The 20,088-nt window shown below is 38.4% G+C and overlaps 1 protein-coding gene across 2 annotated transcripts in view; it reads left to right on the top strand.

Moving 5' to 3' along the window:
• The first annotated feature begins 3,614 nt into the window (after positions 1-3,614).
• The window catches only part of LOC131792405 (cilia- and flagella-associated protein 44-like), a 23,690-nt gene continuing 7,216 nt past the window's right edge, over positions 3,615-20,088 (top strand). Inside the window, exons 1-25 of one of the 2 annotated variants that reach the window (XM_059109784.2) lie at positions 3,615-3,741; positions 5,887-6,460; positions 7,103-7,220; positions 8,223-8,385; positions 9,150-9,469; positions 9,672-9,760; positions 10,032-10,306; positions 11,184-11,255; positions 11,652-11,699; positions 12,248-12,347; positions 12,833-12,927; positions 13,362-13,568; positions 13,909-14,019; positions 14,682-14,840; positions 15,228-15,479; positions 15,610-15,764; positions 16,229-16,502; positions 17,077-17,214; positions 17,473-17,568; positions 17,739-17,795; positions 18,032-18,105; positions 18,288-18,489; positions 18,996-19,157; positions 19,680-19,868; positions 20,005-20,079. In XM_059109784.2, coding sequence (XP_058965767.2) covers positions 3,739-3,741; positions 5,887-6,460; positions 7,103-7,220; positions 8,223-8,385; positions 9,150-9,469; positions 9,672-9,760; positions 10,032-10,306; positions 11,184-11,255; positions 11,652-11,699; positions 12,248-12,347; positions 12,833-12,927; positions 13,362-13,568; positions 13,909-14,019; positions 14,682-14,840; positions 15,228-15,479; positions 15,610-15,764; positions 16,229-16,502; positions 17,077-17,214; positions 17,473-17,568; positions 17,739-17,795; positions 18,032-18,105; positions 18,288-18,489; positions 18,996-19,157; positions 19,680-19,868; positions 20,005-20,079 — 4,008 coding nt within the window. In that variant the 5' untranslated portion in view covers positions 3,615-3,738. Of the gene's footprint in view, positions 3,742-4,558; positions 6,461-7,102; positions 7,221-8,222; positions 8,386-9,149; positions 9,470-9,671; positions 9,761-10,031; positions 10,307-11,183; positions 11,256-11,651; positions 11,700-12,247; positions 12,348-12,832; positions 12,928-13,361; positions 13,569-13,908; positions 14,020-14,681; positions 14,841-15,227; positions 15,480-15,609; positions 15,765-16,228; positions 16,503-17,076; positions 17,215-17,472; positions 17,569-17,738; positions 17,796-18,031; positions 18,106-18,287; positions 18,490-18,995; positions 19,158-19,679; positions 19,869-20,004; positions 20,080-20,088 lie in introns of those variants that run through there. The other variant, XM_059109776.2, reaches the window with a different exon arrangement.

Genomic DNA, 20,088 nt, shown 5'->3' with positions numbered 1-20,088 from the left:
TTTTGAGCTAAGCCACGTCATTTACTGGTTGGGTTCTTTTCAAAGATTGTGAATATTGTTTCGTCCTTCCAGCAAGTAAGATTGTCCGCCATTAATACTTAAGAATTTCTTGCGATCTGGCCATACTCAGTGTTCTTTCTGCATTCCATGTTTTCTCATTCTTTCTCGGTATAACTTGTCATATGGTTATTGTCAATTTTTTACACGATGTACTTGAACAGGAAGACTTTACTATGAAAAGGGTAGATAGTATCCTGAGTTATAGCACATGATGATTCGATGCGAGATCACCTGATGCTTCTGTATCGACCGCTTGACTTTATGGTGCAGTATCACGCTGGTTTTATCGCGTCAATCTCGATCAGCCATTTCATTTAGAGCCACGAATGAATTTTCTCTCGGCAGTGCGTCACCTTGTGTCAGTCTAATTTTGTGACTAAATAAAATTCTGGGTAACTCTTTTCAAGTTCAGGTTTATTACGATCGGTTGATGCGCGAAATAGCTTACCCCTCACTTCAGTGAGGTGACTCTTCTCATAAGAAGATAAAGGCATCTTTATTTACTTGATCCCATAAATAACCACTACTGCGATATCAATAAAACTTTAATTGCGTCATGAATTATATGCTTTACTCTGTAAATGATATTGATAAAGCAAGAGCACTCATTTTCATTAACAGCACTTATGACATTTGTTCTTTCCAATTAATGTTCCCGTGAGTTACCAAAATATATATTTATATGCTTATCATGAGTGAATTAAACTACAGTCCTTTAATTTTATTGTAATATATAGATTTAGGCAAAACCTAAAAGCGGAGCTCGCATTTTTTTCCCCACACGTCTCTTCAACAAAACTAAAGCACCTACTATGGATAAAGTGCGTGGTAATATTAATGGATTTTCATTCGCAACTTCTCCGTGTCCGTGTAGAGGACTAATTATAAGATAGTGCCCGTGGTATAGTTGGCCGTGCATGCTAAAAGTAGCACCTTGTACGGTCGGTCGAACGGTCTTACGGTCGTACATCCAATTTTTTTTCGGCTTGATGGGTTACTACTATTTTGTATAATTATGGGGCTACGCGAGCTCCGCTATTAAATATAAGATAAACTGTATAAAAATATATAAATGATTAGATAGAATGAGTGAAGCATCTACTGATATGGACACATCACATCGAAATTACAATTTTTGTGACTTTGAAAAGTCAATTTTGTTTGTAAGGAACTTTGGTATCTTGGCAGTCAATAAAATTATTTCACCAACTGACGTTTGTTAAATTTTCCTTTTGGTGATAGTGGGTTAGGGTGGAAAAGGAATACGAGATGAAACCGATAGCAGACCATAGGCTTGTTTTATAACTGAAGAGGCTTTAAGCTCTCTGTTTAAGCTCTCTGTCGCAAATCGCAATCTAACTCAAGCTAACGTGTGAGTAGGATTTTTGTTCTCTGTTATGGAGTTCGCAAAGCTGATTACGCCAATATATTACGCAAAACAGTTTTAAAACTTAGCGACCATGGAGACACTCTTGGCGCTAAAAATTTAGATTCCAGAGTTTTATTTTCAGACCACATGCAAACAAATGTTTCGCTAATTACTATATAATAACTTTTTTTTTTATCTCAAGTCAATCTTTTTTTATTTTAGTTTTCTCGGAAAGGTTTAAATGTTTTATCATCCAGACAAACAATGTCATGCCTGACAAGAGCAATAACCTGAGATCTATGCTCTAACCCTTTCATGTCCAAGATCTCATCAATAATTCTCTTTACTGTCTGCCAGACAAGTCCTGTGATGTTAATTCTGAGAATTTGGTACTGAATCAGCTAGAAAATCTTCAAACATACATTTTTCTATGTTCTCAGCACCTGTCTGATTGATATTGTATTGGTATTGTAAGGAGAAATTCTATCTTGATCTCTCATGGGAGTTAATTCTGAGTTATATAATAACTTTTTTTTTCTATCTCAAGTCAATTTTTTTTATTTTAATATTATAATGACTTTTTCTATGATCTCGGTTGGAGTTCATTTACATCGGTATTAATCACTGGTACAAAAGTCGCTTTCTCAATGGAATATCGCCGTAAAAGCGGCGCCATTCAATTTTCTCTCTATGTTCCTCCTTGAGCCACAAGGCTGATGTCCATCAAAGTCGCAATCCTTTGGCTAATCAATGCAAACAGAGCCATGGAATGAGAAGTTGTGGGGACTGGGCAAAACTTATTTCTTCCTGAGGTTAAAATGCAAGAGCAGCCTCTCTTTTTCTATTGCGATTGTATTATCAGGCACTTTAGATTTTAAACAAACGATTGTTTTTTTTTCTTCCCTAGGAGTTATGACGTTGAGTCTTCTGCTGTCGTTATACTTGTCCAGCGGAACGAGTGCAAACACTCGTCATGGGAACGAGGATAAGAAACTCTGCTTCCATTACCCTTGTCTAGCGGAGCATTCCTCAAAACCCTTTTTCCAAGTCCAGAACTGGAACCGATCTTCAGGCTTTCGTCAAGTTGGGAAACACTGAATGTATCTCACGAAAGCACAACACATAGCCTGTTCCGGGCGCTCAGGCAGTACGGCGGAGCGAAATAGTTGACAGCGCGGTAATAGCGGAGTGAAAAAGCTAGGGAGGCCAGGGTCGGGTTATTAAGCAACCCGACCCAAGCCTTTCTCATTTTTTCACTCCTTCCCTACTATCGCGTACAATATCACGCTTCGTTTTAACCAGCTGAACGCCTAAAACAGGCTACAAAACTCAAAGAAGTCGAAAGTAAAGTGTCTAAAGCAATCCAACAATAAATGAGCGGATTATGTATCATTAATTATTGGTGGAGGGCCTTCGTTGTAACCTTACATATACATGCCCTGTGGGGTGTTAATGAGAGAACTAAATTAAAGTTAAGACAGAACGAGGTTGTTTTCTCTGTAGCCAGTGAAAAAAGGGTTAGATGCGGGAGAAGAAGTTGGGAAATCGATTCAAGTGCAAACTACGATTGTTGGGATGTAAAAGATATCCTCTAACTTTGCAAAACCTCAATCATCTTCCTCTTTTCGGTCTGTCACGCACGCTACAAGTCCACCGTCAACTTTAGAACCTTCTTCACTACAACGTAAGACCTTGCACGATCTCGGGGTATTTAAAGATCTTCCGTCCAAAAAGTACTTTAATTTTGTTCTTTACAATATCATTTTGGTTTTATTTCAAATGAACTTACGTGTTTTATGTGGCTTGTGAAGATTTAGGCCTCTCGAAATTGTGTGGAGGTGACGCGAGCCGACTTTTGAGATAGGAGAAAACGCAACTTGATCAAACTTCTGGTGACTTGTTCCCTCACGAACTTAATCTAACAGTATCTTATTATTTCTTTCGATCTAATTATGACGATCAATTAAAGTATGTACTCTCAGTTAGTCATTGTTATTGCAGATTACAATTAATTTCTGTCATTAACAAGCTATTTCTTTTAAAGAATTATGTAACCTTGATAAAGATGAATTTTCTCGCCACCTTTGAGAGATCCCATTGTTAAGCGCGCGCTTATTGCAGCTGCTTTTCGACAAAAGCTGCGCGGAAAACCACGCTTTTAATTTATCGTTCATAGCGGTAGATTTGAGCATTTCAGCGAAGAATATGCTTTATTAACTTGTTCGATATGAAGGCGATCTAGTCGAGAAATTCAGCAGTCTTAATCTGAATCTGTTGGTGGTTGATTAGATCTAGGAAGAAAAATATTGATGGTAAGTAATTTCGTTTTGATGTTACTGCTACTATGTACTTCCAGTCAAAGTTAACAAAGCATGTAAGTCATCCGCCTTTCTTTTGCACTCATAACGAAATTAAGCCATTATTAAACGCTTTCATTCAAGATCATGACTAAGGTAGTCAATTCAGTTCCAGGCTAAGGCTTGTTCTCAAAAGTGACAAGTACTGAAAACTACAAGGCTTTCGAGATCAATGCCGTTTATTCGGCGTCAAACTAACAAGTTGTACTTTATTATTTAAAAACAAAGCTTCAATTTCCTTCGGCTAATTTTCCGCAGTTAAATGTGCTCAATTGAATGTGCTAGTAAAACTCGTTACCTTTCTTGAAAATAATAGCATCTGCATCTCGAGGTGAAGTTGAATTTTGAAAATAGAAAACATATGTCCATTTGGATATCAAACTTCTTTTGTTACGCTATACTTTTACGGCTGTTTACAAGCTTTTTTAACGATCCTGTGAAAAGTTGATCGCAAAATGAAATTAGAAAAAATGGGTTGCAATTATGCAAGTAAACGATGGAATACTAATTGCTTCTGAGTAATCAAAACACTGATCAACGCTGGCTTATTTGGGTCATCAATTACTGAGAATTTTCCACTGTTATTACCAAATCTTACGATTCGCTCGCTTTGCTGTGAATATTTCACAGAAATTCTCAAGAAATTTGCCCACAAAACCAACTTCATATGAATAGCTCGATTTTCCGAAACTTACAGTAATATAGGGAAGTCATAATTTCGATTAAATCGTAAATAAGACTTATCACTATGGTGACGAGCTCCGAACAGTCGTTTTCAATATGTCGGACAATCCCGAAAATACAGATCCAAAAGCGCAGGAAAGAGAGGATGGTACAAAGTCCCGCACGCTAAAAGATGCGACACATAAACTTAAAGCAGAAGCTTTAAGACGTTATCAGCTTGGAGATGCAGAGTATGACAGCGAAGGCGCTAAAACTGATGATGGGCGCCAAGGTTCGTCTTCTGATAAGAATGTTGGAGACACCGAAAAGGACGGTGAAAAAATTGATTCAGAAAACCCAGATTCTCCGAGCAAGGGAAAAGATGATGATTTGAATGGCGACAACGCCAACGACGAAGAAAGTCGAGAAGATGAAAGTTTTGGTGGGGATTCCTCGAAACCAAACGAAGGCAACGTTTTAGAGGATTCTGTTCATAGCAACAACATGAAATCTGATAAAGAAAACGTTCAGAGATCTGAAATATCCGAGAACGGAGGCGGTGAAACTAGGACTGATGTCAAAGATAAAGATATAAACAATGGAAATGATTCAGTTCGGGAGGGAGAAATAGCAAATGAAATCTCTAAACCTCAAAGAGAAGACACTTCGCGGGTTTCAAATTCTCAGGACAAACCAGTACATGTTCGTGGTTCGAGGCCTGGCTCGGCGAGTTCACGACCAGGCTCGGGCAAAGAAAGGCCAACATCAGAGTCTGAAGGGTTTAAGAAAGGGGAGGAAGGCTATCAGAAACCTAGCAGCAGACCTGGATCAAGAGATGTCAGGTCCAGACCAGGATCAGGTGCTGACAAGAGGGCCAAGGAGGAAGAACAAAACCAACAATTAGCCAGTGGTAGGGGTGGGTCTGGTATTGGGAGGAGGTCTCGACCACAGTCAGGAGACAAAGGAGGAGCTGCAGACCAGGAAAGCCGTGATGTCACCCAAGATGGGTCTACCGTAGAAAGTCCTGGGGATGCTATTGCTCAGAAAGATGGGGCTCTTATTGGTGATGAAATTGTTCAAACTGCAGATGGTCTTTCTCAATCCAAAACAAATGGGGGTGAAATAAAAGAAGGTGGTACGGCAGCCAGAGATGATGCTTCCCTGGTAAAAATTAATGAAGGTGTATCTCAAACAGAAGGCAAGGATTTGACTGAACAGGGGCAAGGTCACCATAGTGATAAATCAGTCTCAGAAAATGTAATAGCTGATAACAACACAGAAACAGTAAGTGTAGAAAACAGCTCTAAATCAAAGCAGACAGGTGATCATGACAAAATAAGTGATGATGTGTCACCACCCACAAGCGAGGAAGCAAAATCTAAAGATGTTGGTGAGGATTCTAAACAAAATCATGACTCTCTTTCTAACAATAAACAGGATCCTGCAGTGGCAGAAGGAAATAAAGAAGAAAATGAAGGGGAAAATTCTAAAGAAAGCAAAGGGGATAAGGAGAAAACAGAGAGCTCTGATGGGAGAGGACAAGTTAATGCTGAGTCAGATGGAAAGGAAGATTCATCAGGAGCCATAAAAACTGATGATAGTTCAAAGGACAGCAAGGAGCAAATTGTCAGAACTGACAAAGGTGAATTATCAACAGAACCTGGTGAAGGTAAGAAAGAACAGGAGGATGATGCAGGAAAATCAGAATTGGAAGAAGGAGAAGGCAGAAAAGCAGTTAAAAGACCTGATCAGGAAGGTGGAGATGAAGGTCACACAGGGGAATCTTCTGATGCAAAAGTTAAAGAGGAGGGTAAAGAAGGTGATACAACTACTGGAGAAGCTGATGAAATGAAAAAGGATGAGAGTGAAAAAAAGAAGAAGAAGAAAAAAGCAAAGAAAGAAGGAGAGGAAAAGCAGGAGAGTTTGGAAGAAGATGGCAAAGAGAAAGAAGACGGAACTGGAAAAAGAGATGGAGAGGCACAACCTGGTGAACCAAAACAGACTGTACCAGGTAAATTATGAAAAAAAGCTACAATTTATAGCAAGTTAGTGAAAAAGAGAACACAAAATTTCACAAGTGTTGAGTTAGTAATTCAGATTTGAATTAAATTGGTTCATTTACACTTTACAGTAGTATTGGGTACAAGCATCTCTACTTGAAAAATAAATTTGCCAACCAGTAGTTTCTGAGTTTTACACCCACTTGTGTGACTCCTTACATACAAAAGTTTTTTTGTATGTTGTAAAATGCTACGTTACCTTATGCTTTGGATTTTAATTTTTTCTCTAAATTCTATTATGATTCCTGTTCTTTCTTATGACTTATACATCCAGGCCCATTTGTATGGAGGCTGATTAGCACTAACCCAGGGTTAAATTTTAATCCTGGTCTCTTTGTTTCTTTATTCAAGAGCCTTTTATTAGATAGGTTATTCTATTATCTATGGAGCATCCAGTCATCAAGTTGTAGTTAAAAGAATGCCTCTGAATTTTCTTTTAGAGCTTTCAGATCTGAAATCAAATTCCATACTAACCTTAGGTTATCTTAACTCATCTTTGAGCAACCCCACCCTGGTGTTTCATCAGAGTAAAGTTGTGATGTGAAGTCTTAAATGATTTCACATTACTAATGTGTAACTCTGTTGAAATGTAGGAGATACAGAAGAAGAGGCTGAAAGAATTCTACCAGATGACTTCTATTATGATTTTGATGAATTAGTCTCAAAGGCATTTTCAACAGAGGGAATCCCATCAGCACTGTTATCATTTTAGTATCCTTTTGGTTAGATGTGAATGTAATACTTTCATTTGTTGATTAAAGTCTGCTATTGAAAGTTCTATAGCTTAGCATTTCATTTGAAATCAAATTGTCCTGAAGCTATAAAACTCAAAGTAATTACATGTAGCACTTTGCACACAACATACCTTTCTGTTGTCAAATGCAAATTTGTACTCTCAGTTTTAAGATGCTTTTTCTTTAGAATGTTTTGAATTTCAATGACTGGTTACAGTGAAATAGTCCATTTTACAGTTGTGTGCTTGGTTGCCAAGCCTTTGTACAGGAATGAGGCTAAGGGTGACCTTGTTATGATACAAACCTTGCTGCTTTTCAAATGCAAATTACTTTGTTATCATGCAAACTAGATACTGGTCTCTATCACAACAAGGTCACCTTCAGCCTCACTCCAAATCAAAGGCTTGGCAACTAAGTACACAACTGTAAAATGGCCTATTATAGTTTCATGTACATGGTTGACCCTGTGTTAAGCGGTCACCCAATGGGAAATTGAGGGTGACTACTTAATACAGGTTGACCAGCAAATGACTTGTGCAATATTTGTGCATAATGTTTCTCCTAACATCCCAGAGAAGAAAGATAACATGCAATGTGTTGAGGACATTTGAATCAAAAGAGCCAACAGTGATCTCAGGAGATAAAAAGGGAATTAATGAACTTGAGATATTATTTTAAGTTAACTGTTTTAATTGAGTGCTTCCACTTGAAGTGATGGCTCAATACAGGTGTAAGACAACACAAACAGGAGGTTGAAACTCAGTCAAAGGTAACCACAACCATTCAATAGAGATGAATGCTTAATGAAGGTGACTGCTTATTAGAGGTGAAAATTACAGTAATTTAAGAGAACAAATTTGTGACTTTGACAACCAACTGCTCAATAGAAGGTGACTGCTTAATATGATGCACTTAATCCAGGTTCTACTGCAATAGGATACATTTGTTTACATCCTTAACTCTCCCGTCTCTTCACAAGCCATTCATTTGGGTTTGAATGTACCAAGAGATCAAACCTCCATGTCCTGGATGAAAATTGTGTTTTGTTCTCTGCTGGAAACTCGGTAGAGATTCTCAATCTAAAGACACAGGAGCAGACTCACATTAGAACAACGGGAGGAGGTGGAATTGGGGCTGTTGCAGTAAGTTTTTATCTTCAATTTTTTTTTAAACAACATTGGATGTTTGAGTGAAGTGATTGTAATAGACACATTTTGTAACTTCTAATATGATTATAGTGTTTCATTACCATCATCTATTTCCCATTTCTATCATCTGTTTTAGTTGATTTATGCTTTGAAGTTGGAATAACTTTATTGTAAATTCATGGAATTTATGTTTGTCATAGTACTTTACTTAAAGTTTGTGGTAAAAAAATTAATGATAATTTCAAGAATACATGTCACATCTAAACATGGATTTATAAGATTTATTTCAGTCTCTATCTTAAAATCAGTTTAGGAATTATTCTCACACAGTGATAAGTTTGTTTCAACAAGCACCTTTATGGTAACAGACACAGACAAGTTACACTAAGTCTTTAAGTTATTAGATTTAAATAACATATGCAACACTATTCTCTATCTGCAAAATAGCATTGTAGCTAATTATAATCAAGTCAGACACTGAAAAGCTGAAGTAGAAAACCCAATAAAGAAACTAAAAGTTTTCCAGGAAGAGCTGAGAAAAATCCCAGGGCCCAGTTGTATAAAGGGTGGATAACACTATCCAATGGATGAATCACTATCCGCCAGATAGAGATTTATCCAGTGGATAGAGTTATCTGACCTTCCAATAACCTGAGCCATATGTGTTTGAATAATTTTGATAAACTATTTTGATCATTCAATGTTTACAAGTGATACATTTTGTTATGTGGAAGTAACATATACTTTTTGACTGGCAGGTCCATCCCAGCAGAAAATATTTTGCAGTAGCAGAAAAAGGAGTGAAGCCTAACATCAATATCTTTGAGTATCCTTCTCTGAAGCTCCACCGAATCCTTCGTGATGGGACTGAAGAAGCTTATGCCCACTTGGACTTCTCCCCTAAAGGAGACAAACTTGCTTCTGTTGGCAGTGCACCAGACTATATGTTGACTGTATGGGACTGGAGAAATGAACAGATTATTCTTAGATCCAAGGCTTTCTCACAGGATATTTACAAGGTAGCATTTTCACCTGAAGACGAGGGACACTTGTGTACCAGTGGCTCAGGACATATTAGGTGTGTAAATTTATCATTTTTATTGAACCGTATGGAGTGGATTTTGGTCTGATTTCAAAGCCTATGTTCCATTTGAAATCATAAGTATGATTATAGACTAAAATTGAACTCAGTAGCAGCTTTAACAGACTGTTTTTGAATCCTTATTGCATGTGCATCATAATCTTTGAAACTGAACATCAAAACTTTTGTACTTCTGCAGATTTTGGACCATGGCAAGCACATTCACTGGACTGAAGCTACAGGGACAAATTGGAAAGTTTGGTGCCAAAGAAATCTCTGATATAGAAGGTCAGTGGAAGTATATAGTTAAACTTGAACTTCATGTAGGGCGGTTTTCAACTGTGTGTCAAAAAACCAAAAGGGGAAGTTTCATAAGTGTGGAACAGAGAAAAACTCTGAGTTCCTCTCAAGGAAATTCAACTTAGATCTTGAATTTCATATTCTGTAGTCTGACAATTCTCTGATCACTGAGTTTCAGAGAACTTGATGGCAATTTAGTTCATATATTGCTTTCATTAGCTTATGTTGCACACTAACTACCTAATTTTCTTAAAAACAGGTTTTGTTGAGCTTCCTGATGGTAAAGTACTTTCTGGATCAGAATGGGGCAACATGCTACTCTGGGATGGTGGTCTAATTAAAGTGGAAATTTCCAAGAAAGGCAGGAAACCTTGTCATGTTGGTATGATTGAACAGTTCTTTATGGATGAAGGTGAACTCATGACCATTGGTGCTGATGGTTTTGTGAAAGTCTGGGATTTTGAGAGCATTGACAATGCTGACACCACAGAGGAGGGGCAGCTGTTTGAAATGGACCCAATGTATGAGCTGAAGGTAGGGGTAAAAATTTGGCTGCAAGAACATGTTACAGTAACAAATTTTTTTTTCAGTCCTTACTGTATTTTCCACCACTCATGCTAAGTAGTGTTCATTACAGCGAAGATAACTTTCCTATTAATTTCTTAAAACTTTAGTTCACGTATATGGTTTTCATATATTCACAGTCATTGATTCATCAATTCATGGGTTTATTTGAAACCAACATAATGACCAGCCCCCAGATGGCTTGTTTAAGCTCAGTTGGTAGAGTGCTGCACCAGTAGGCCTGAACCTTTTTTTCAGGCCTTAGTTTCTCTATTGCTTTTTATAAGTAGTGTTCCTTACTGCAAAGATTGCTTTGCAGTTCACACATACCATTTTCATAATATTCACAGTCGTCAATGTTACAGTTACTGCATAAAAATAAAATTGTCAGATACCTCGGACGATGGCATTTTGTCCAAGCTAAGAGACCCATCAGATACCTTTTAGAATTTTAAATCAAACTCAGTGAGCAAATTGTGCTCTTCATCCCATGTGCAAATTGAAGATGTTAGCAATCAGGCCTTGTATCTCCTCTAAAAAAAACTTTATAACAAAATACATGTTCATGTAAGTCACTACTGGTAAGCCTCTAAGGGTAGCCTGTATCAGTGACACACCGTGTCTAGTTTGTTTTGGTGTAAATGTCATGAACTGAGTGCATATTTAGTAAGTTATATCGCCATGATGGTAAGAGAAGATGAACTAATTGGGTTTTCTATTTAAGTTACCTGTTTCCTGTGTCAGAATTGGTTCAGTTTGTGCCATCAGTGGGAGTGTTGTGCAAGCCAGGAAATGTTATTGAACAAACACTGTTATTTATTATGATGCGGACAATTTATTCCAACAGGTTGGCACTGATGTCAAACTCATGTCAATGGTCAAAGCTGTGAATACTGAAGCACCAATCTGGTATGCTCAGGTAAGTGTCAGCTAACATCATGAGAGTATTTTCCCCAGTCAGTGAGACACTGACTGTGTTTGGGTTGGACATGCATTTGAGCTACAGTAGAAGTGCTCAAGATTAGTGATTTTTTAAAACACTTCAATTCCTTTTCTAAAATCTCAAATTACTGAAGCTTTATTGTTTGAGATTTGAAATATAGATACTGGTAGTTTAAATCTTTGCTCAGACTAAAAGGCAGGTGTAAGCTTGTTGTTAATTGAGTAAGATATGATGTGTACATGTCTGATATGCTAGCCTACATCAGTCACAAGCTAAAGCTTTTAATTTTTTATCCACCTTTTCTTTGTGTCCATTGGAAAACATCTTAACCTAACCTTGAAATTTTTTTTTCAAATCTTTGATATTTTTCAGGATGCCACAGGTGGTATATGGAAACTTGATCTGTCATTTACTCACACTGTAAGTATTACAAAGTGTTTGTTAAAGTACAGTAGTAGTAAAGTTGTAAACCTTTATTTATTTTATAGCAGGGTAAATCCTTCAGTCATATGACATAACTATTATCAAGGGATGCCCTGCTTATATCAAATCTTACCATAATACAAACTATATTCATAAACTATTAACAAAAACAAATATGTTATGAAATGCATACATCTATGTGTACATAAAAGTTACAAAATAACGATCAAAAATTATACAGCCATGATAATAAAACAAATGTTTTGCTGATCCTGTGCAGGCAGAAAAAAAAAACACTTGATTTTTCTGTCAGATTTGTATTTAACCCTATAACTAGCAGAAGTGATTATCATGCAACTTCTCCCTTTGGTATCCATATATTATCCAGCAAACAGGTAGTGAGAATACTCAAACTAATCAGTTACAAGCTATTACTTGATTGAACGCCAATTCAATTTACAAGGAGATGTGTAATAGCTAGAGGGGAGATTTGACAATCAGATCTTGGGAGTTAAAGGATTAACTGAGCAATTTTTTTTTTACAGAGCCACGCACCAGAGAGGATGTATTATTACCATGCAGGACCAATCACTGGCCTTGAAACTTCTCCTGTTGCTCATTTTGTGGCTACAATTGGAGTGGATCGTGAGTAACTTTTTTCCTTCCTTTTCTTTCTGGAGATGAGGCAGGTAGTGTTCTCCTTAATTGTGATTTGTATAACAGGTTAAAGAAATGTTCAAAATGGTAGAGCAATCCTTTTAACTGTTGAATTTTTAAAAAATCTCAAGAAAATCTAGGGCATATTAATAGGTACTATTGGCAGTAAATTTAACTGGTTTTTGTCTGATAAGGAGAAGACCCAGGCAAAGGGATTTGTAGAGTTGCTTATAGACGGTTAAGAATATATGAAGGTCATATATTTGAACTGCGGATAAAGACATGAATGAAAGTGATCTTCGTAGTGATGTGCACTACTTAGGCAGTAGTGAAAATAAGGCCTGAAAAAAATTCAGGCCTTATTTTCACTACTGCCTAAGTAGTGCACATCACTGCGAAGATCACTTTCATTCAAGAGTTGCTAATGTTTCATACACTTTTGACTTATCACTACGTTTGATTCCGTTTTACAGATACTGTGCGAGTTTATGACTACATCTCCAAAGCACCAATGTGCCAGGCTAAATACAATTCAGGAGGTTCCAGTCTTTTGTGGGTTCCTAAAGTGGTGAGTTTAACCATGGTTCTATTAGTGTTTGCCTACAACAAAACCTTGACTCAGGGTCACTTGCCTGTAAAAGAAAAATTGAGTTCAGTTGACTTTGTCTGGTTTTGGAAACACAATGTTATAAATATTGTGGGATCACAAGTGGGACATCTGAACCAAATCAATTTACCTGACCAACGAATGAAGGGGTAAGTTTCTAAAGAAACTGTGGTGCTGCGTCGGAGGGAGAGTATAATAGGGTAATTTAGTATTATCAACTGAGTTGATAACGTAAATTGGCCACCGTAAAGTTTTAAAGCTGACGTTTCTAGCGTTAGCCCTTCGTCAGAGCGATCTAAATTATAATTACCCAATTTACCTGACTGCTTGTTAAGGTTGTTGAATGTGTCAAAAACGAACAGTGTAAACCTTTTTGCCTTTTAAAATTCGTTTAGGTTGATACCAAAGGTACCAAACTACTTGCTGGTTTTGCGGATGGTGTGGTTCGGTTGTTAGCACTGAATAAGGTGGATCCTTCCCAACTGAGAACTAAAAAGTCCAAGCAGAAATATGAGCTCAATTTGGAGCAAGTTTTTAAACCACACACCAAGGCAGTCACTGTATTAACTATCGATGAGCAAGGAGAAATTCTGGCCACTGGGGTAAGTTTCTAATGACCATTTAAGATAATGGGAGTTGACGTGCCGATCAGAACCAAGGGTGGAGTCAGATTCCATAAGCAGACCCTTAAGATAAATAATATGTTGATAATGAAGTTAAGGGTTTAAAATATCAACTAGCGTATGGTAGGTAAATCAGGTGGTTGCTCACAGAGTGCAGCTAAGAAGTTGAACTCGGGGAAACCATGAATACATTCGGTGAGAGAAAAGGAGGAAGGACACCGTAGACCACTTAGCTATTCTGCTTCCAAGTAAGAACATAATTTAAATGGTGTTTCCTAAGACACCCTGTTAAAATGTATTTTTCATTGTGACGTTGCAGAGTGACGACTGCACAGTTTTCTTCTTCACTGTTGCTGAAACTTACAAACCGATAGGATTCATTGAGACTGCTTCTCCAGTTGTGTCTATGGAATGGTCAAACGAACCTAAGGTAATTGGAGATATTGAGCGCTTTCAATTGAGTGTCGTAACAGCCAATCAGAAGAAAGAAAAATACCTCTAAGAGCCAATGAGAAGTCAAAGTAAAACCGACCAAAAATGACTTAAGCGCGGGAAAACGCGGGCGACCAAGTCGTGATTGGTTTTTAGCTTTGCATTTGATTGGTTGAAAGTTTGGCTTGAGTTTCCTGGACCAATCACAGAGCGAGGTAAAGCAAAAACAAAGCAAACCTGGATTATTTTCGACACTCAATTAAAATTGCAGTAATTGTCTTCTTTATTATTTCTATTTCTATCACTATCAAGCAATTCTCATCCTACAAGTAGCTGTATTTTCAGGGTAGAGGATTTTGTTGAGGATTATAATATTTGAGCAGGGTTATTTTAGGGTTGTACATCATAATGTCCATGAATGATAGTTTGCTTTTTGCGATGATATAGGTGCTCTCCACAGTTAGTCGCTTGAGCTGTTTGCTGCCTTTGGAATCTCTATTAAATAGAAAAAAGAAACGTTAGCGTAATTTTTCCCTTTCGAAAACCGCCGTTGAATGTTTTTCTCTCCATTCACGTAAAATTGGGTCATGAAATGAGCATATTAGATTTAGTTACTCCACAGTACTTATCGTTCATAATCGAGATTCATCTTGTCTCCAGGCTCCAAAGAGCGTACTCATCAGCTGTAAGGATGGTACAGTTCTTCACGTCGAGGCTCCTGATCCTGGTAAATATGACACGAGTAAGACGTTCCACCTCCCCCTGACTAATCTGAAGACCAAGGAGTACCACTTCAAGAGTGTCAAGGATAAACTCAGGGTGGGTACCTGAGGAGTTTTTTCGCCTTTGGTATTTTTAATCCAGTGGTGAAGGTGAAAATTATCTGGGGTTTCATTGATTGGTTTAGAAAGACCCGCGCCATGCTCTCAACTAATCAGATACTTTTGAACTTGCGCTTTCTCGTGCTTGAGGTCACTTACTTGCCCCACCTACTCCACCCCTTCCACTTGTGTTTTCCCCGTTTTCATCAATTTGCTTTTTTTCCCCGAGTCGTCATTGGCGTCACATGATAATTTCCTTCACTCTGATCGACTGTTTTCATTACGGTGGCTGTGGTTTTTACGGCAGTCGATCGGAAAGCGCTTGTGCGGCTGAAAGTGCATGTTTATGTTTGGTCAGTAATGGGGATGTTTCACGTTTTTACAGAAAGCTGAAGAAGAAGCGCAAAAGGCGAAAGAGGAAGAAGAGAATAGGAAAAAGAAAGAAGCAGAACGAGCGCGGCGGCGTGCACGAGGATTGGAAGAGGAAGAAGAACAGGAAGAAGAAAAAAAAGAAGACGAACAAGACGGAGATGAACAGAAGGAAGAAGAGGAGAACGAAGAAGAACAACATAAAGAACCAGGAGAAATTATTAAAGGATTTTACCACGGCAAAACGGAGAAATTCTGGATTTCAATGGTAAGCTAATCCGTGTTAGTCCCTAAAATTGCACTCCATTACATCTATTTTGAAATCGCAAAAATTTAGTCGTAATCTAGTTTGTAATCTATATTTTGTGATTCAAATGTAGATGTCATCTTGATTTCAGGGCGGTTGGGATGCAGGGTATATGTACCAGTGTGAATTTGATGATGGTAAAAAACCGCCTCCTGCAGAAGGGCAGGAGGACACCCGAGATGAACCCGTGAAATCCATACCCGTGGACAACAGCAATGATACGCCCATTAGATCTGTGTGGTTCAGGTATGACGGAGATTATGAAATTTAGGTTTTCCCTTCTCCATGTCAATGCTTAGAAGTGCAAAGTTGTGAAAGCTTGCTGTTGTAAAGACTTTCGTTAGAAGGCTTCATCAAGACAGTTTCCTCATTCTCTCTTAGGATAAAAATTGTCTTTAGTTTCGTGAGTAAAATTCTCTTTTCATCCCACTGGTGTGTTTCGGATCTCAGCACTTGAATCTGAAAGCTGAAATAGACACTTGAATCTGAAGTTTTTGTTATTTAAAACTTGTTGCTCCGTAGATTTGATGCTTTGAGTAAAATGCTTCTCGAAGTCTTCATCTCCAGCCAATTTTATTTGTTATTCTGGCCAGGAGTTGACCCCGAAGTTTTTGACCTAGAGTCCAATGGGCCGATCCTCAGGACACCGGTTCTCCATGCGTCGATGTTTTCAAATGCATGTACTGAAATCTTCTGTCTTTCGTTTTCAGTCACTCAGGTAAATTCCTCCTTTTTGGTATGGACGATGGAGTTCTTCGTATTCATCCTCTAGACGGATCGAACGACTTTGAAAACTTCAGCAATTTTTGGGCGCTTAATGTGCACGACAACCATCATGGAGGAATCCGACACATTAAAACCAGCTTTGATGACAAATACGTCTTCACTGCTGGAATGGATGGTAACTTCTTTGTGTTTCGCTTCATGGATAAAGCTGTGAAAGGCCTGAAAGTGTCTCATAAGGTGTCCATACCCTCGGCAAAGGTGAGATAAGCAGAGGGAAATAAGTAATGCTCCAATGCTTAAATTGTTCTCTTCATAGTATTTGCTTAATATGATGTTTGTCGACTTCAAATCTAGCACAATGAAAATTCAAGATGGTGATTACTTGAACCCTATGTAAAATTCACCTTTGCACTTTTCAGTTGCTAATTGTCATCCTGTACAAGCAAAACCCTGGTCTTACTAAATATATTTTGCTTGTATGAATGGGGCATAAGGCCAGTATAGAACAATGTTTGGTCTGTTGTCAAGAATAATTCGGGTAACTACAGTTTTAGCTGCACTGCACTTCCGTGATTAGTCCAGAAATCATACGCCTGGCTCTCAACCAATCACATAGTCACTCCCATTTTCGGCGAAAAGAAAAAAATTAAAAACTTTTTTCGTGTAAGACAATGTAGGTGTTTCGTTAAATAACCTCGGGAAATCCTTTCCTCGCTTGTTTGTATTATCTTGTATTAAAATAAAGGCGTAATCAAACAGACAGAGGAGAAGAAGGTACAGAGGATGGTCAACCCCATTCTAATGTCTGGCTATCATATCCTGATTATTTTAGAAGCTGATTGGAGAAGAAGGTGAAGAAATAGTGAAGAAGATCGACGATATTGATGACCCAAACCATTACAGTATTGAACTCGAGAAGCAGAAGGCGGAACATGACAGATTGGTTAAATTGGCCGAGGAGAAAAAGCAGGTATTTACAGGCGCAGCGCATGTAAGCCCATTCAAAAGGTAAACTGCGTAGCAACCGCACGAGAAAAGAGAGCTAAGTTTCTGGGAGCTCGCGTAAGAGGAAAAACGCCTCGGTGAAAGAGGAGAACTCTCTCCGACCCTTGTGTGTGCCTCAAGTTTTACCACTTGACTTCGGAATCAGCCACGTGTGCAAAGTGAAAAAATCCCTGGGATCGCAATTATGTTTCGTAGCTATACTTTGTTTTCCTTCTTTTTCCAGAACATCCGTCGAAAGATTGGAAATTTAAGAAGAGCCTTTAAGGAGTTAATGACGAGAAATCAGAAACTTCCTCCACATGTGCAGATTACAACCGATGTAAGTTTTTTTTTTCCCATTTTTGTGTTGACCGAAATATCATCAACCGCTGTAAAGTAAACTGTAAAATCTTCCAATCCTGCTTGCATGAGATTTGTGGTAAGGAGTCAAGTCCACAATGTTTTTTTTAATCTGTTATCTGAGGGACTCCGTGCTTTTGTTACTTTCAGGAATTCGAAATTGATCCCGATCTCGTCACGGAACAGAAAGCTGAGGTGGATAACAAAGTGAGTATACATTAAGTAGTCTATTTGTAGCCTAACTGTTCAAGACGCTCAAATCGTTAGGACAAGCGAGAAGGCGTTGTGCGCAAAAGGAAAAAATTGTTGGACTTTCCCGCTCGCTTAACTTTTCCCTTGCCTACACTTACTGTGAACGTGACGCAAGCTAATCCAGGTGCTCTTGCCGAGTAAATGCATCAGACGAACCTGTTTTTGTTTCTGTTTTTGATTTTGGCCTTTAGATTGAACTTGTTCGTAAAGAGATGGCTTGGGAAGCAGAAAAGAAGTCTATTGGATTGAAAAAACTACAAAAAAGGTGAGAAAAGCTTTCACATTTTGCTGTCATGTGTTCCTCCACTGAGATACAGAATTAGGTTTTAAACTCGGGTATGGCATCTCTTTGTAATTTTATATGTCTCTATTTTCGTGTCGTGACGACTTTTTGATGCTGTTGATTGAAATAAGATATTAAACAATGCTTGTTTTTTTCCCTTGCAGATTTAAGGACGAAGTTGAATGTGATCGGATCGTACTCCGCGCGTTCCTTACTCCTCATCTTGTGACAGCCTTCAGAGCAGCTAAACCAGACTACCTTCACCAGCTGTTACAAGAGGCCGGAGGGACCAGAGGTGGGGAGGGAACTGACGGGGGAGTGTCAGGGAGAAAGAGCTTCTCAAGTGCAGCGCAGAAAGCAGCTCAGGTAAGGGATTATCATCGATACTTAATTTATGAGCATGCTCAATCGAGACTTTTTGAAAGAAAACTGGAAATGAGCTGAGTGGCGTATGAAAGAAAATCACGAGTTATATAGCAACAGCCAATCAGAAAAAGGAAAAATCGCAAAGAGCCAATAAGAACTCAAAATAAAAGCGAGAAAAATGAGGTGATCACGTTGTGATTGAAACAACATACCAAGGTATCCCTGATACCCTTACTTTTCTTCCTCTCCCCCCCCCCCCCCCGACAACATTGCACTTTTCTCCCAGTAAGTTTATGACATTGAATGAGGCGGGGGGGGGGGGGGAGGGTATCGTGGCAAATTGTCCTCCAGTTTTAACTTTATTGCTAGATACTTCCTCCAAAGTGGTAACGTGAATGTTAGGCGTCCACTATATTTGTCGTTGATTTAAAATCCCTTGTGTATTCTTGCAATACTTGATGTTGGAATATGGAATAGTTTTATGATCGGAAAATCATTTTATGCAGATGAAGAGACGTAGCACACAAGATAAGATAACTGCAAACCAACAACAACAACAACAGCAGCAACAAGCTCCAGCGTCACAAGGCCAGCTGGGAAGCAAAGTCGCTAATGCGCTAGCTAAAGCAGAAGCCCGTAGGCAAAAGAGACTTGCCAGACAAGGCGAGGTACTGAGAACTATTTGCTGTCCGTTTGTAAAGCTCCAAATAAGAGGCAGTGGTCGGGCCAAAACCGAGGATTGCGGGATTCGTTCCCTGTCCTCTTAGGAAAGGAAAACAAAAAAATACATTTATTAGATCATTATGTTGCGAACAGTTCAACTAAAGCAAGTTGCAAGATACTTTGGTTTTATTAACTGAGTTGATAATGTAAATTGGCCACCGTAAAGAGTTTCTAAGTCGACGTTTCGAGCGTTAGCCTTTCGTTAGAGCGTTCCTCTCTCCAAATGATCTTTTCACACTCCCCCACCGACGCAGCACCACAGTTTCTTTAGAAAATAACCCCCTTTATTAATTTATTCAAGCTCGGGAAAACTCATAAAGGACGAGAGCTAGCCTACTAGCTCACTAGGTTTCTCATAGTAACTGAAATAAATTTTAGGATGTATTGCATGTGAAAGCTCTGCAGTTAATTCTTTTTGCAGCCATTCCTAGATTTCTTCAACAGTCATACTTTGATTTGTATCTTAGTGGGACGAGTTGTATCGTAGCAAACCTGACGAAGGTTATGAAGATCCTAAAGATCTGGCTGCCATTAAAGAAGCGCGAGAAAACATGGGCGATTATAAGCTGAAGACTGCTAAAGATTATGTGGTACCCGAAAGCCAAAGGGTGAATGCGGAAAAGAAGAGAATTCAACTCCTGAACCTACTTGACCAGGTAAATTTTACTAATTAAATTTTTGCGTTGTGCTTTTTTTGAAAGTAAATTTCATCGAGCTTGAAAGGAATGTAAGTTAAAATGTTCGGAAAAGTGAACGGGTTTTGATGTTGTTGTTGTTTTTTTTGTTTTTCAGATTCATCATTATAAGTTTGAATTCAACCATTCATTCTTAGCTCTCCGAGATAAGAAAATCAAGATAATCAAAGAGGTAATTCAA

The sequence above is a fragment of the Pocillopora verrucosa genome, chromosome 6 (assembly GCF_036669915.1).
Source record: "Pocillopora verrucosa isolate sample1 chromosome 6, ASM3666991v2, whole genome shotgun sequence".
In the NCBI taxonomy this organism is placed as follows: Eukaryota; Metazoa; Cnidaria; class Anthozoa; order Scleractinia; family Pocilloporidae; genus Pocillopora; species Pocillopora verrucosa.
Note: the sequence above shows the minus strand (reverse complement) of the source record. Positions and strands in the feature narration are given on the sequence as shown.